This window comes from Hipposideros armiger, unplaced genomic scaffold (genome assembly GCF_001890085.2).
Source record: "Hipposideros armiger isolate ML-2016 unplaced genomic scaffold, ASM189008v1 scaffold_1177, whole genome shotgun sequence".
In the NCBI taxonomy this organism is placed as follows: domain Eukaryota; kingdom Metazoa; phylum Chordata; class Mammalia; order Chiroptera; family Hipposideridae; genus Hipposideros; species Hipposideros armiger.
The window spans coordinates 356,399-371,282 of NW_017732527.1; the positions used below are offsets into that span (position 1 = coordinate 356,399).

The 14,884-nt window shown below is 37.7% G+C and overlaps 1 protein-coding gene across 6 annotated transcripts in view; it reads right to left on the reverse strand.

Annotated features, from left to right (window-relative positions):
• Positions 1-14,884, reverse strand: part of SLC13A1 (solute carrier family 13 member 1) — a 140,196-nt gene that overhangs the window by 49,098 nt on the left and 76,214 nt on the right. For all 6 annotated transcript variants that reach the window (XM_019632810.1, XM_019632809.1, XM_019632808.1 and 3 more), the window contains 4 exons: positions 10,781-10,917; positions 8,408-8,595; positions 7,739-7,796; positions 7,609-7,657 (listed from right to left, as the gene is read on the reverse strand). In XM_019632810.1, coding sequence (XP_019488355.1) covers positions 7,609-7,657; positions 7,739-7,796; positions 8,408-8,595; positions 10,781-10,917 — 432 coding nt within the window. The remainder of the gene's footprint in view (positions 1-7,608; positions 7,658-7,738; positions 7,797-8,407; positions 8,596-10,780; positions 10,918-14,884) is intronic.

Below are 14,884 nucleotides of genomic sequence, written 5' to 3' on the forward strand. Positions count from 1 at the left end.
CACAGCTAATTATAGCCATCTGTGGAGCAAGAGCTTTGACTATACTAAAAATTGACATTTGTTGTGAGGTCATGTTTACAGGTTGCTGCTATGATCCCCTTTTAAAAAAATGAATGTTAAATAAATTCAGAAGTGAATGTACTTCACCAACTGTTGCCACCCATTGCTTTCCTCTTTCAGAAAATATACCTGGCAGAATTTCCAATGGATTAGGTTTTACCTGCTTGTCTATATCCAGGCATTGACCCTCACTCTAGTCTAGACTCTTCGTGGAGATCCTGAAACCCCATCAGATGGGAGAAATCGAATCGTTTCTTCTGATACAATACCACTGAAAACCAGGCTTCTGAAGTTGAATGGGACAAGTGCTCACAAGTTGGATTTGTGAGTAGAATAGTTATGATTTCTTTTGAAAGTTCAACTTTGTCGTGTGCTCCTACAGGCACAGAAAACTGCCAAGTTAAAAAAGGCCAAGCAAAGGGTACAAACTTTCAGCTGTCAGATAAATAAGGACTGAGTAGCAAATGCAAAACAGGACACACACTGCATTTCACAGCTGAAAACTGCCAAGAGAGTAGAAGTCCAATTTTTCACCAAAAAAATAAATACATGAGGTGATATACGTACCAATCAACTAGATTGGGGGAATCGCATCAAACCACCATGATGTACACGTCAAATATCCCACAATTTTTTTCAACTTCATTCAGGTATAATTGACAAATAAAATTATAAGATATTTAAAGTGTATCCTATAGTGATCTGACACATGTATACATTACAAAAAGATTACTAACATCTAGTTAATGAACACATCCATCACCTCACATCTCTCTCTCTCTCTTTTTTCCTTTTTTTTTTTTGGTGAGACATTTAAGTACCACTTCCCTAGCCAATCTCAACCACACAATAGTATATTTTAACTACAGTCACCATGTTTTACATTAGATCTTCAGACAGTATTTATCTTATAGCCAAAAGTTCGTACCCTATTACTAACCTCTCCCTATTTACTCCACCACCCTTGCCCCTCAGCCTCTAACAACCACTTTTCTACTCTTTGTTTCTGTCTTTTTCTTTCTTTCTTTTTTGTTTATTTATTTATTTTTAGGTTACACATATAAATGGTACCATGCAGTATTTGTCTTTCTCTGTCTGGCTTATTTCACTTAGCATAATGCTTTCAAGTTTCGTCCATGTTGTCACAAATGACAGAATTTCTGTCTTCCTCGTGGCTGAATAACATTCCATTGTATATGCGTACCATTTTTTTATCTGTTCATCCATTGGTGGACACATAAGTTGTGTCCATATCTTGACTAGTGTGAATAATATTGCAAGGAATATGGGAATCCAGATATCTCTTTGAGATAGTGATTTAATTTCCTTTGGGTATATACTTAGAAGTGGAATATCTGGTTCATATGGTAGTTCTATTTTTTAACTTTTAGAGGAAACTCCATACTGTTTTCCATAGTGGCTGTACCAGTTTACATGGGTTCCTTTTTCTCCAACATTTGTTAACTCTTGTTTGATGCTGTTGTGATTCCTAACGGGTGTGTGGTAGTGCCTCTCTCTCTCTCTTTCTCTCTCTCTCTCTCTCTCCCTCTCTCCCTCTTTTTCCCCTCCTCCCTCTCTTCCTCCCTCTCCCTCTCCCTCTCCCTCTTCCTCTCTCATCACCTCTCTATAAACCATAGGATTTGGTAGGATGAGTAAGAAGAGACACCTAGGCTGTTAGGTGAGGACCAAGCAGCACTAACAAATGGCTTTGCCACACAATTTCACCCAGTCTAGAAGGTAAGAGTATTCAAGGGGACCCAGCTTTTGTTCGTAGCACCTACTTTGCCTGATCTAAAATACATTTTTTATATTTGACCTAGGGGCCAGATTCTAGAATTGATAATGCCCTTTGTCTCTGATATTATGAACCATGCTTATTACTGTTATACAGGTTTTTTGAATTCTTAAAAAAAACATTCAAGAGTGCTATCTTACAGGATTTGATTTTCAATAACAAGGATTTTCATCACCCCCCCTAAACAGTACCCAATTAAAAGCAAGATTCAATTTGTTCAAGGAAAATTTTCCTTTGAATTTTTCCCTTTGGGGAACTACAAATTATATAGGGTGAATGGAAAACAATTATCTCAAACCTTTTATTAAAAGCATAGCAATTTTCTAATTTCTTTCAGTCACAGATGACTGTTTAGAAATTGAGCTAGAGGAAAAATCCGGGGTATCTCTTTGAATAATGCTAGTGCTTATAAGAAAGGGGAAAATCTAGCAATTTTATTCTTCTTTTGGTATGTAAAAATTAATTTTTGGATACCTGGAACTCATTTCTCATGGAAATAATATGAGTGATGATTGATCTCCCAGTTTCCCCACTGGAACCTGACGAATATATGCCCCCATGAATTGCCAATGTCTTTGGGGTTTTCCTTTCTTCTTGTTATTTTTCTTCTCTGAAAATGTTTCAGCTGCCTTTAAAGTAATACAGGATTTAGGATTTACAGGCTAGTATCTGCCCACCACTTTGATTCTGGGAGCTCTCTGCTCATGGTGAGAAGGAAACTCAGTGAGTCATGAAGAACATCTCTTTTTTAGGTATGCCACATAAGAATCTGACTCTTAGATGAGTACCCCTTAATCAGCTCCTATAGTCTGAGGAGTGACTAAATGTTCATCATCTTCAGAGCCAACACACAATTATCACCATCAGAAGCAGTGGCAGCAGCAAGGACAAAATTGTTGTCATTATTATCCATATCAGAGCTTTGCATTTCTATGAACAAGAATTTTAGGGCTAATAAATTTTAATTTCAAACCTTTATTTTCTTTCCATCAAAAATAAAATTTATCTTCCCGAATAATCAAAGCAATCTTGAGAAAGAACAAAGCTGGAGGTATCACACTTCCTGATTTCAAACTACACGGCCAAGCTATAGTAATCAAAACTGTATGGTGCTGGCATAAAAATAGGCAGCAAAATCAATGAAACAGAATTGAGAGCCCAGAAATAAACCTTCACATACACAGTCAACCAATATTTGCCAAGGGAACCAAGAATGTTCAATAGAGAAAGGATAACCTTTGTGATATTGGGAAAACTGGATAATCATACACAGAAGAATGAAACTGGACCCCTATCTCACAACACTCACAAAAATTAACTTGAAATATGTTACAGTCTTAAACACAAGAACTGAAACCACAAAACTCCTAGGAGAAACATAGGGGAAAAGCTCCTTTACATTGGTCTTGGCAAGGATTTTTTTGCACAAATGCAAAAATTACTAAGTGGTACTAAACCAAAAAGTATTTGCACAGCAAAACAAACAATCAACAAAATGACAAGGCAACCTAAGGAATGGGAAAAAAAATACTTGCAAATCATATATCTGATAATGGGTTAATATGCAAAATATGTAAAGAAGTAATACACCTCAATAGCAAAATAAATAAATAAATAAATAAATAAATAAATAAATAAATAAATAAATAATAAAACCTATGCAATTTAAAAAAGAGCAGAGGAACTGAACATGCATTTTTTACAAAGAAAACATACAAAGACTCAACAGGTACATGAATAGGTGTTCAACATCACTTACCATCAGGGAAGTGCAAATTAAAACCACAGTGTGATAATGCCTCACACCTGTCAGAATGGCTATCATTACAATAGCATTATGGTAAGTGTCAGAAAAATAAGCCAATCAGAGAAAGACAAATACTGCATTGTATCATTTATATGTGGAATCTAAGAGCCAAACTCATAGAAACAGAGAGGAGAAGCGGTGGTTACCAGGGGCTGGGAGAGAGGAACTGGAGAGCTGTTGATCAAAAGGTACAAATTTCCAGATACAAGATGAGTAAGTTCTGGGAATCTAATGTACAATATAATAATACTTACATAGTTGCAAGTTTTAAAGGGAGTAGATCTTAATTGTTTTCAACACACACACACACACACACACACACACACACACACGCAGTATGTGACACTCTGGAGGCATTAAACTAACACCATGGTGGTAATCATTTTATAGTATGTAAGTGTATCAAATCAATGTGGCACGCCTTAAACTTACACAATGTTATGTGTCAATTATATCTCAATAAAGCTGGAAAAGGTGATATTAACCTGTTCCATAGTTTTATCTTTCAACCACTATCCGTTTGTTTCTATTGCTATAGTTTATATACAGAATGAGTTATTTTAACCTAATTGTAATTTTGAGAAAAGTATTACTGAATTCAGTCATTCACTCAGCAAATATGTACAAAATGTTTTCTTTATGGCAGTTAACTGTTCTAGATATTTGAGATACAAATGGACAAAAATTTAAATATTCCTGCCCCTGTAAATCTTAAATTTTAGTGAAGAAAACAGAGAATAAACAGAAGAAATAAAAATTAAGTAACTTATGTAGTTTCTAGGAAGGTAATATGTGCCTTGAGAAAAGAAGGGCAGGTTTAGGGGGTTAGGAGGAAGGATATCTGGGTGCAATGAAAATGGAGGTCAGGACAGGCCTCATAGAGAAGGTAATATTTGAGCAGATTTAAATGTATCCTTTTTTTTTTTTTAGCTGAGCCATCCTACCACCTGTTGGCAGCTCAGCAGCTGTTCAGCTTGGGCCAGGACTCAAACCGCTGTTGCTCAGAGCTCACACTCTTGAGCAAGCTCATAACCAACTGAGCCACTCAGACAGCCCTCAAAATGTATATTTCTTAATCAATGTTATTATAATAACTAAATTTAGAAATTGTTTGGTAGTAATTCTTAATTTTCTTCTATTGGGAACTTTCTGCTCACTATACCCTAAGGTTTATGTAAGTCATTGTGTGTAATTGCCTTTAGAGAGAAGTGTACTGCATAATTTTTGAAAACTAAGTAAGCATAAAATTCTAAAAGATGAAGTAAGCCGATTGATCATCTTGGAATGATGTATTTATTAGTCAAGAGATTTTAATTAAATTTAGGAAAAACCCTAAATTTTTTACTAAGCAAACGGTGATTCTAATGTATAAAATTGTAGTAATTTTCACTAAAAATCAAATCTATTTGTTTAGTATGAACATGGTAAAATGATGCAAATTACCAAAGATATAAGTCCTTCATTTTTCCCTTCTTTTCTGAAATTTATTTGAAACCATTCCCCCTTAAAGGTAGTAATATTTGGGACTTTTTTGACTCGTAGTTCAAGAATTATTCCAATTCAATAGAATGTTCCATCTACTTCAAGAAGAAAGCAGAGGATCAAAACATTATAAATGTAAATATTCCTTCCATTTATAGCTAGATGAAATACAGATTTTTCTACGTGATCATTTTGTGTTAAATTAGCTAGTGTAAAAACCTGGCAAAGAACAGGTGTAATTTATTTTAATCATCACACAAGCCATGCAATATGTTTACTCCAAAGAAGAGATTTATAATTGTTAAAAATCAAAACATATCCTAAATGTGCAATTTGTAAAATAATACTTTCGTGCCATCTCTCATAAAGAACATTTTGTAGAACAAAAAGTTATCCCTTAGTTTTTCCTTTACATAAACCTGAATTTAATACATCGGGTTCTAGAAAAGTCCATAGAATCCCTGTTCACAGGTCTTGCTCTAAACTCAGATCTGAATCATTATTGCCTAAAATGCACCCAAATTATCTTACTTTTCTCCATTTAAAACTCATTCCTCCCTCTGGGTTCCCCATCACAATCAGTGGCCTCACAATCCACCTTTACCCAGTTTACTGTCGCAGAGGCATCTCCTGTCCCGCTTTCTGTCATCCGCCAAATCTGACCAATCAGAGTCCACCGAGATCCATCCCCTATGCCCGTCACAATGTTGCCACAGCAAGCTGCTGAAATGGCAGAACTCCCCATGCTGCCCCAGCTTGAAACTCTCCGTTTCCCCTAAGACAAACCAAATCTCTGCATGAACCACTGACTTTAACTTGGCCCAACCTATCCGCACACTTCACCTACCACCACAACACATCCTTAGCACCTGTGCTGGAGATGTTTCCTGAAAAAGCCCTATTCTCCATATATTTGGGTCTTTGATTTCATTGTATTCTCCGAATACGTCTTCCTTTTTCACTCATTCATTCATGAATAAAGATAACTATCTACTGATTACCTCCTGTGTGTCCAGCAACGGGATGTGCCAGGGGATTAAACGGTAAATGAATTAGACATGGTCCCTGCACCATGGAGTTTGCACCCTGACTGCACACGCCACCATCTTCCTTCCAGATGCACACCTTTCCACCTCATCATCCCCCCTCCCTCACAGGATGCCCACACTGAGCTAGTTGCTCTGGCTTCTGGAAGACTTGGCCTCTGTGCATGCCTTTGTTGTGGTATTTATGTCGCACTTATTTTTTTCAAGTCCATCTTCCCCATCAGACTCTGAGCTGCCTGTAGCAAGTAGCAGGTCGTTTCATCAGTAGATCTTCCTGGAACGTCTAGGACTGTGTTGGGCTGTCACATGAACTTTAAAGGTCTTGACCCAACATTTAACATCATGCCAGAAAACTGGGTTTCTAAAGATGACCACAAAAAGTTACTGAGTGCAAGTACGTTCTTTCATTTAGGCTTTCCAATTTCCATAACAGTTTTAAAAGCCCATTTGTAATGTATGCTGTAACTTACCTGGCATACTGTTAATTTTCTAATTAACAGTTTTAAAAGAATGACCTCCATCCCTAAAGATGATAATGTTTTCATAAGTATATATTCAATTCTCATCTTTAACCCCTTAATGTACACTGTAACTAATGACTTAAAACATATGTTTGTATTTGTTTTCTCTTGACATAGAAATTGCTCTTTCCTTGAAGATTTCTGTAAATAATGAGAGGGTTTTCTGTTTCCTATTGAGTTGCATGCTAATGCAGTATAGCCTGAGGAAGAAAAATGCCCCACTCCCTTATTCCTGATGGTATGGTTACCTTAGGACTTATTTCTATGCAGGATTATTTTTCTGTGGTCTTGAGATACATTGCTCCTAATACAACCTGGTATAGTATATTTAAATTGATATATTCCAGGGAAATAAATTCTATGGGCTAGTTTGCAAAAGCCTCCTTCCTTCCTTTAACAGCTAGAATGGCTACAAGAATTTTTCCGTATGTATTTGACGGTAGCGCCTTATGAATTCTGCATTGACATTTTAATGGCCCTGGAGACACTGAAGACAACTGGATTGTTTTGACACTAGTAGGAGATGCTTTAGGTTCATAACCTGGAATAAATGAGGATGCTCCGAAGGAAAATCAGGCTATTGGGCCAGCACGACTTTAACAAAAAAGTAAAACTATTCCGAGACTGGAATGATATTTCTTTAACCTACATATGCTAAATGCCATCACCAAGACCTAGTAAAAGGCGAAAATAATGATGCTAATTTTCAGAGCCTAAAATGTCTCTTCTGAGGATGTTGATTTCAGTCTATCCACGAAGGCTTATCAAACTGTGGTTTGACTCAGGCAAGCAAAGTAATTCACAGACAAGGAAGCAAGTCAGAGTTTTTAAAATGTTTTTAAAACGGCAGATCTAATTTCATGTATAATTATTTGGTAAGAATCAAATGTAATGTACCTTTCCCGACTCCAGCTTGCTTGAAGTTTTCCCTGCATCATTACTGTGTCTGAAAAATACATTGACTCAGTTTATAATATTATTAAGATGGAATTTGGAAAACCCTAATCAAAATGTCAGTATTCTTTACCCTGTAACTGGTTTTGCTTTCTCTTTCTTCTCATTTGTTTCATGTTCACTGACACATTCTGCAAAACATTAAGTGAAAGAAAATTAATTTAAATAAAGGGTTATCAGTGTGTGTGTGTGTGTGTGTGTGTGTGTGTGTGTGTGTGTGTGTGTGTGTGTATGTGTGTGACGGAAGCATTACTAGAGCCTGAAAATTATCAAATTCACCTGTACTGACATAACATTTATAAAGTATTCTATGAACACAAATGTCCCTCAACATTTTTTCACTGCATCAGCTTACCAGAGGCAGAAATAAGCACAGTAAAATGACATGCTGTTTCCAAATAGAATGTAGGAATTAAAGACCCCCAATATTATGCAAGAAAATCATGTCAGTACAAGAGTAACCCGGAGGCCTGCTGAGAAAGAGATGGAGGGGTTCCATCAGACTGGCCACGGGACAGAAAGGGCAGTCTTCCTCTTCTGATAGAGACTGTAAATTCAGTCGTTAATTTAAGATAAATATTTGGGCACTGTAATTCCCTTGTATAAATATTGGGAAATACAGAGACAGGAAGGTTAAAGTCATCTCATGCATGTATGGACAGTTAATTCAAAACATAATTCTTGAGTTGGTGCCTATAGCCCATAGGACTAGACCCCCTGTGGCCATAGCAACGCCTGATACCATCCATTTCCAGTCCGAGATTGGTTGATCCACTGCAATTGGTCATCTGCGTGGCCTCGACCTCCGCTTCAGCACTGATGATCTGCTGGGCCACTGCCTCCACGATGGGCATCACCATGGCAGTCGTGGAGGTGTTGCTAAGCCACATGGATAAGAAGGCGGTACTGCTCATGAACCCCAGTGTCAGCCTGAAATGAGAGAGCTTCCAGGGTGAGCCATGGTCCCAGCTCCACGGCCTCGGTATTACCGAGCTGGGAAGGATGCTGGCTGTGGGCTGGGAATTCATTTTTTTCAAAACATTGAAGGTTAAGGTCCCTCACAGACGACAAACTCTGAGGACAGTCACAGCCAGCTTTGAATCAAAGTGGCACGTGTCAGAGTGAAGTTTTTATAGGATTGATCTCCGTGGAAACCCTAAAAATCTTCCCTCCCAAAACAGAATAATGATTAAACGTATAACCCAACCACAAGTCGGTAGATGGTGTAACAGCTTCGAGTATTACACCAATATTTAAATGCCTGTTACAGACGGCACTTACCTTCCAACACTAGTAAGAGGAGGTACAACCATCTTTTGAATTTCGGATCCCTTATTCTTCCTTTTGTCTTTTTGTCATATCTCTGTTCATTAGTATGTTACCAAGGAGTCACAAGGGCAGGGAGAGAGATTCGTTTTTATGAATCTGCCTTTTACTCGTTTACTACTCTGGTTTCATATATGATGGGGGCAGGCAATGGTTAAAATCAGTAGCTAAAAAGAGGTTTCAGAGTTCCCTGTAGATCCTATTATTTATACTCTCCTGAAGCTGACCTCCCCATCTGTTGTCAAGAACTGGACACATCGCATTGTCTTCTCTTATAGGGTAGCTCTCCTCCCTTGAAAATAACATACCTAAAACTGTAGGATTTTAAACCATATCTAGAAGCTTTCAAAATCACACTTGGGAAAAAACATGATCTCTTTTGAGTAGGAAGTCCCTGAAAATCATTCAGAAGCACATCTTTCCATATAAAGCCATTTATGAAGTCCTCTGACCCCCTTTTAAAATAGATCCATGAGAAAAACTTTACACTCTAAGTTGCAACTTCAGATCAGGTGAATATTTGCTATGTGTAAAACAAAAGGAAACTGTTTAGAACTCTAGTTAAACAAGAAATGATTCTTAATCAAAAGAAAACTAGAAATGCTTTTAACGTAACGCACTGGCAAGTCACAAAATCTTCCAATAAAAAAAGGGTGGGATCAGATAAGGTTTCTGTGTGGTGAAAATGTCAAATTGAAAAGCCATTTAGTGGCCTAATGGACACCACTCTTAACTCCCCTGGGCTGTGCACTACCCCATCCCCTGGGGTCAGTGAGCAGATAGTCAAGGGAAAAACATGCATTTCTATAGCACCCCAAGAGGCATGGAACACCATTTCATGCTTAAAGAGTGAAATGCCCTTAATACATATATGTCATAAAATTTTAAAGTAGTGAATATTTTTAAAAATTTGTCTCATCTGAGTTATTTAATTTTTTTGTATGCAACCAAACAATTTGCTCCATAAATGATAAACACAGCTGTGATTATATACCCTAGAATGAATTATGCAACAGAATTGAATACAATCTTATTTTCAAAGAAAGATGAGAAAGGAAGAACCACCGAAGGCTTTAAAGACTAATTCCATTATGCAAATGATTATGACCCTGGGAAGTTTTTTTTAGCTTACGTCTATGTTCTTAAGAAATGGGATTAAAACTAAAATAGCTAATTAACTGAATGGGGAAAAGAATCATTTCAGTGGAGAAAAAAATCAGTCAAATGAGTTACTTCACAGTCTATAGATGACATTTCTTATTTAGTTATTTTACTTTGCAGCTGTTCATTTCAAAATAAACATGTCCACCTTGGAATTTTTCTGCACTTATTTGTATTTTGTCAGTTAATGTCTTTGTCTTCGGTTCTTAACATCCTCCCTGTCAGATTAAGGATGCTCTTGAACAAGTCTTGAATGTGTAATCAACCAAATAGACAAGACAGGACTGAAATCTGCTCTGAAGTCTGTCAATCTTGTCTGTTGAGGTTCAAGGATTCTCTCAGCTTTGACTCCTACAGTGCACAAAAGGTGAGAGAGTAGTTTACCCTGATTCCAATCTCCCTGTAATTAGACTTGCAGTGAAAGAAAAGTTGGTCTCTTTTTATTTTTTTACTCCTACAACTCAAGTACACTTTATATCACTTTCATATTTTCAGAGGAAAAAAAGTCATGAATTATTATAATGCAGCACAAATGATTGCCTGGCTATGCATTACTTATTTGGTTGTTTTCCCTGCACAAGAATGGTCTGTTCAGAATGTAACCGGGAACAGTAAACACAGCACTTACCATGCTGGGTTCACACCGACCATCATCACCATCCTCAGAGCAATCCTTTTGTGCAAGTTCCATTTCTCTATTGATGTTGCTAAACAGATGACTCCAATTAGCAGTAGATGAAAATCTTTGAAATAAGAGGATGCCACCTGAAATGACAATTCAACCCATGATTATTTACATTGGTAGGGGAAACATAGCATTATATAAGAAAGACATTATTTCACTGCGCTTAACTTTAACCTTCAACTATATAACCTTTTTATTTTGTTGACAGAAAGGTAGATGTGTTTGAATACAAATTTAAATATGCTCTATATTCTTACCCAGAAATAGTAGTGTTAAGGGGAAATATACAGACAAAAAAGAGTACCCAGGATACCAGGTGTTTGAATAGCTGAATAACATCAGGCATGTGCATTCTACGCCTTAATTTCTCCATCTGTAAACTGGGGTTAATTGGTTTATGCTCCTAGTGTAGAATGGCAATGACTGTGACCTTGGAAAGTCCTGAATCGAGCTTCCAACTCGCCAACATGTTCATTACCACCCAGTATGCCATAACCGCAGTCACGTCTTCATATTTTAATGGTTTGACCTTCAAAATTCTTTATCATAAAATAAATACCCTTGAATAGGGCTAACATTTTAGGCCATTTTAAGCTAACACCATTCAGAGATTAGTAATGTACCATTTGGGCAAACATTTGAGGGATATTTAGAAAAGACTGTTCTGAAGTATGTCAGTTCCATATTTTTCACAGAAACAAAAAGATTTTGTGGTCAAATAAATTTAGAAAACAGAATTCTGAAATACTAGAATTTTCTATCTTGTAGGCCTTCTCAAAACCTTTAAAAACGAAAATATATTGCACTCTCAAAGAGTGGGATTCCACATGCTACACATTTTTCAACCTTATCTAATCACAGAAAACTTATTTTTAAATTTTTAGGTGGTGTATCTCATGAGTCTGATATTAAAGAGACCTGACTTTAGGAAATGCTTGGCTAAACTGAATCACAAAGTTATGCTGAAAGAAAGGACTACAAGAGGAAACAGCCCTTTTAAAAATCAAATAATGTCTACTGGAAGGAAGGAAGAGTTGGAGCAAAATGATTCTAATATTATGAAACCATGACGGAATAGGGAAATCTGTTCCCATGATGACTCTGCCATCTTGAACTGCATCTGCATTTTTAATACAGCTTATTAAGCGTGGCTTGGTCTCCAAAAAAGCAAACATTGAAAGTTGTCCTTGGATCAAAGTGGAAAAGCAGACTTCTCTATATTTTATTAAAAAATTCATGTATCATGCTTTTCAAAGTTCATATTGATCTCTTTACATGTTGTCATAATTAGATAATAGAAAGTAAATGATTGTATCAAAGTTCTTATTATTTCATTTATGAATTATGCTAACATTGAAATAGGCCTCTACCATGCGCCGAAACTGTTTTATGAGCAGGATGTATGGGCATAAATGCCTGACGGTTTTCCCTCTTCACACCTCTCCAGTTCTCAAATGGCAAGCTTTTCTACACAGAGCCCACCATTTTTCTCTCTTGCAGAGCCCTGCTTGTCTTCTTCCTAGCATATCACATTATGTAAACACTGTGTGTTGACCTGCTTGTAACATGTCTTGTCTACAGTACACACTCTCTGTAGCCCAGGAATCTGGTTTGCTAGTCGCAGAATATTTGGCACCTAGCACAGTCCTGCTACACAGGTGGAGCTCTCGACTGGATAAATGAGAGAGGGAGGGAGGGGGCCAATGAAAAAGCTGTGGTCTCTGAGCTCCTAAGTTCCAATTGTCTACACTCTGTTCCCAAACTTTTATTCTACTGACTCCCTCAACCCTTATTCTCAGTTTAAGTATTCTTTCAATTTATTAACTTACTAGTTTTTCCAGAGTTGTAAACCATTTTTTTTCTGCCTGGTTTCATCACTGCCTCTCTGAATTCTTCTTGTCCTTCTTAGAAAATTACCTTTCCTTTGTCCTTTTATTAAATGCTGGTATTCTGCAGTCTTCTTGTCTTATACACCCAATGGTTGAATTTTAAAGTTTCAATTTTTTTCTCTCTGTGACTAAACTAATGTCTGGCACATTATAGGCATTCAATACATATTTTTTGAATGAATGCTGAAGACACTAGAACCTTTATATCCACACAAGTAAGGCTTGAGTTTCAGACTGGTGTATCTAACTGGACATTTCCATTTGAATTTCCCACAAATGTTTAAAGACTCAACACACCCCCTTTTGTGATGATTGGAACTTCCATCTACTCAGCTGCCTGAGCCATAAACCTGAGGGTCAGCCATGATTCCCTTTTCACTTTAATATGTGTAAGAGTCACAGAGTCCTATCGTTTCTAGTTCCTCCATATCTTTCAAGTTTGTCCACTTTTCTCTATTGGCACATTTCTACCTTCAGTAAGCTCCTTACCTTTTCCCACCTGGTTATCTTATGATTTGTCTTTCCCTAACCCACCCTTCACCATTGTCATAGTCACTTTTCTCAAGTGTAAATCTGATCACATTCTTGTCCTTCCTATTCACCTTCCCTGGGGCCCCTGTCTTTGAAGATCAAATCTGATCTTCTCAACATGTCTTACAAGATGGCCTCGTTTGGACCCATCTCATCCTCCAGCTTAGGCTTTCCGTGCTCCATCAGTTTTCCCTGTGTGCAGTTCCCCGAACCCAGACATGCCTTAACATTTGCTTGTCATTTAACTGGAATCATCCTTTTCTCTCACCTTGGTTACCCCTAATCTTCCTTCATGGATGAACCCAGATGTCAATTCTTCCAAGATGCCTTCCCTGAGCACCCCAAACTTGGTTAAATGGTACTTCCTTTTGTTATAGCACATCTTAGTCTATATGGTAATCATTTTTCCCCTTAACTATCCCCTTCATTTGAATAGCCATATTTCAAAGCCACAGATGTGTCTTATTGATTATTGTATTTATGGACTTAGCACATATTGACACTCAATAGATGTTGAATTAATGTCTCTAAACTCAAGGAGTTTAAAGGCTATTATAGGAGGGAAAACAAGTTAAAAAAGAGTCCAAAAATGTATAATAGGTGCACGAGATCGACCTCTTCAAGGCATAGTTGAGGTTCAAAGAGTAAAGGACCACTTTTTCCTAGTGGAGTTGGGAAAGTCTATTTACAGGATCTGATACTTGAGTTGATGATTATAAGATACATAGACATTTGAGTTTTCCACTGCCCTTATCTTTTTTGCAATTTTGCTCATGGAACTATGCCTCATGGACACTACCTCACCAATACCCTGAGAATTAGAAGATAAGCGCAGAATTGCTTTAAAAGTACAAAGGGGGCTGGCCGAGTGGCGTGATGGTTAAGAACTGGCTTGGGACGCCAGAGGGCCCCCGGTTTGGATCCCACATATGAGGGCCAGTGACACTGCCCTCCACAGCTAAGATGCTGAACAACAGCTCCACCTGGAGCTGGGCTGCCGTGAGTCGCTGGCGATGGCGTAGGCTGCAGCCCCTTGGCAGTGGGTTGCCATGGGCTACTGTGTGTAGCCAGCAGCCAGCGTGAGCGGCCAGCAGCCGCAGTGAGCGGCCGTCCAGAAGCCGGCGACTGATCTGCCTCACCTGGGAAGAGCGCAATGATGGTGCCAACTTGGACCAGTGAAGCAACGTCCTCCACAACTAGACTGAAGAACAAAATGACAGCAACTTGCCTGTTCCCCTTCCCCAATTCCCCAGCGCTGTTCCCATCCCCCCAATTCCCCAATAAAAATCTCAAAAAAAAAAAAAAGTACAAAGGAACACATAGAAGCAAGTAATTATCTGAAAGTGATTAAATACAGAAAGAGGCCCAGGAGCAGGAGATAATCCTGTTAACATCTCTTTATATCAGCAGTTGACATGCTTTGTCTATAAAGGATCAGATCGTAAATATTTTAAACTTTGTGAGCCTTATAATTTCTATCAAAACTACTCAACTTGTCTTTGTAGCACAAAAGTAGCCAAAGACAATATGTAAATGAACAACCATGGCTGTGTGTGTTTCCAATAAAACTTTATTATAATGCAAAGCGAAATAAGTCAGACAGAAAAAGTTAGGAACTATATGATTT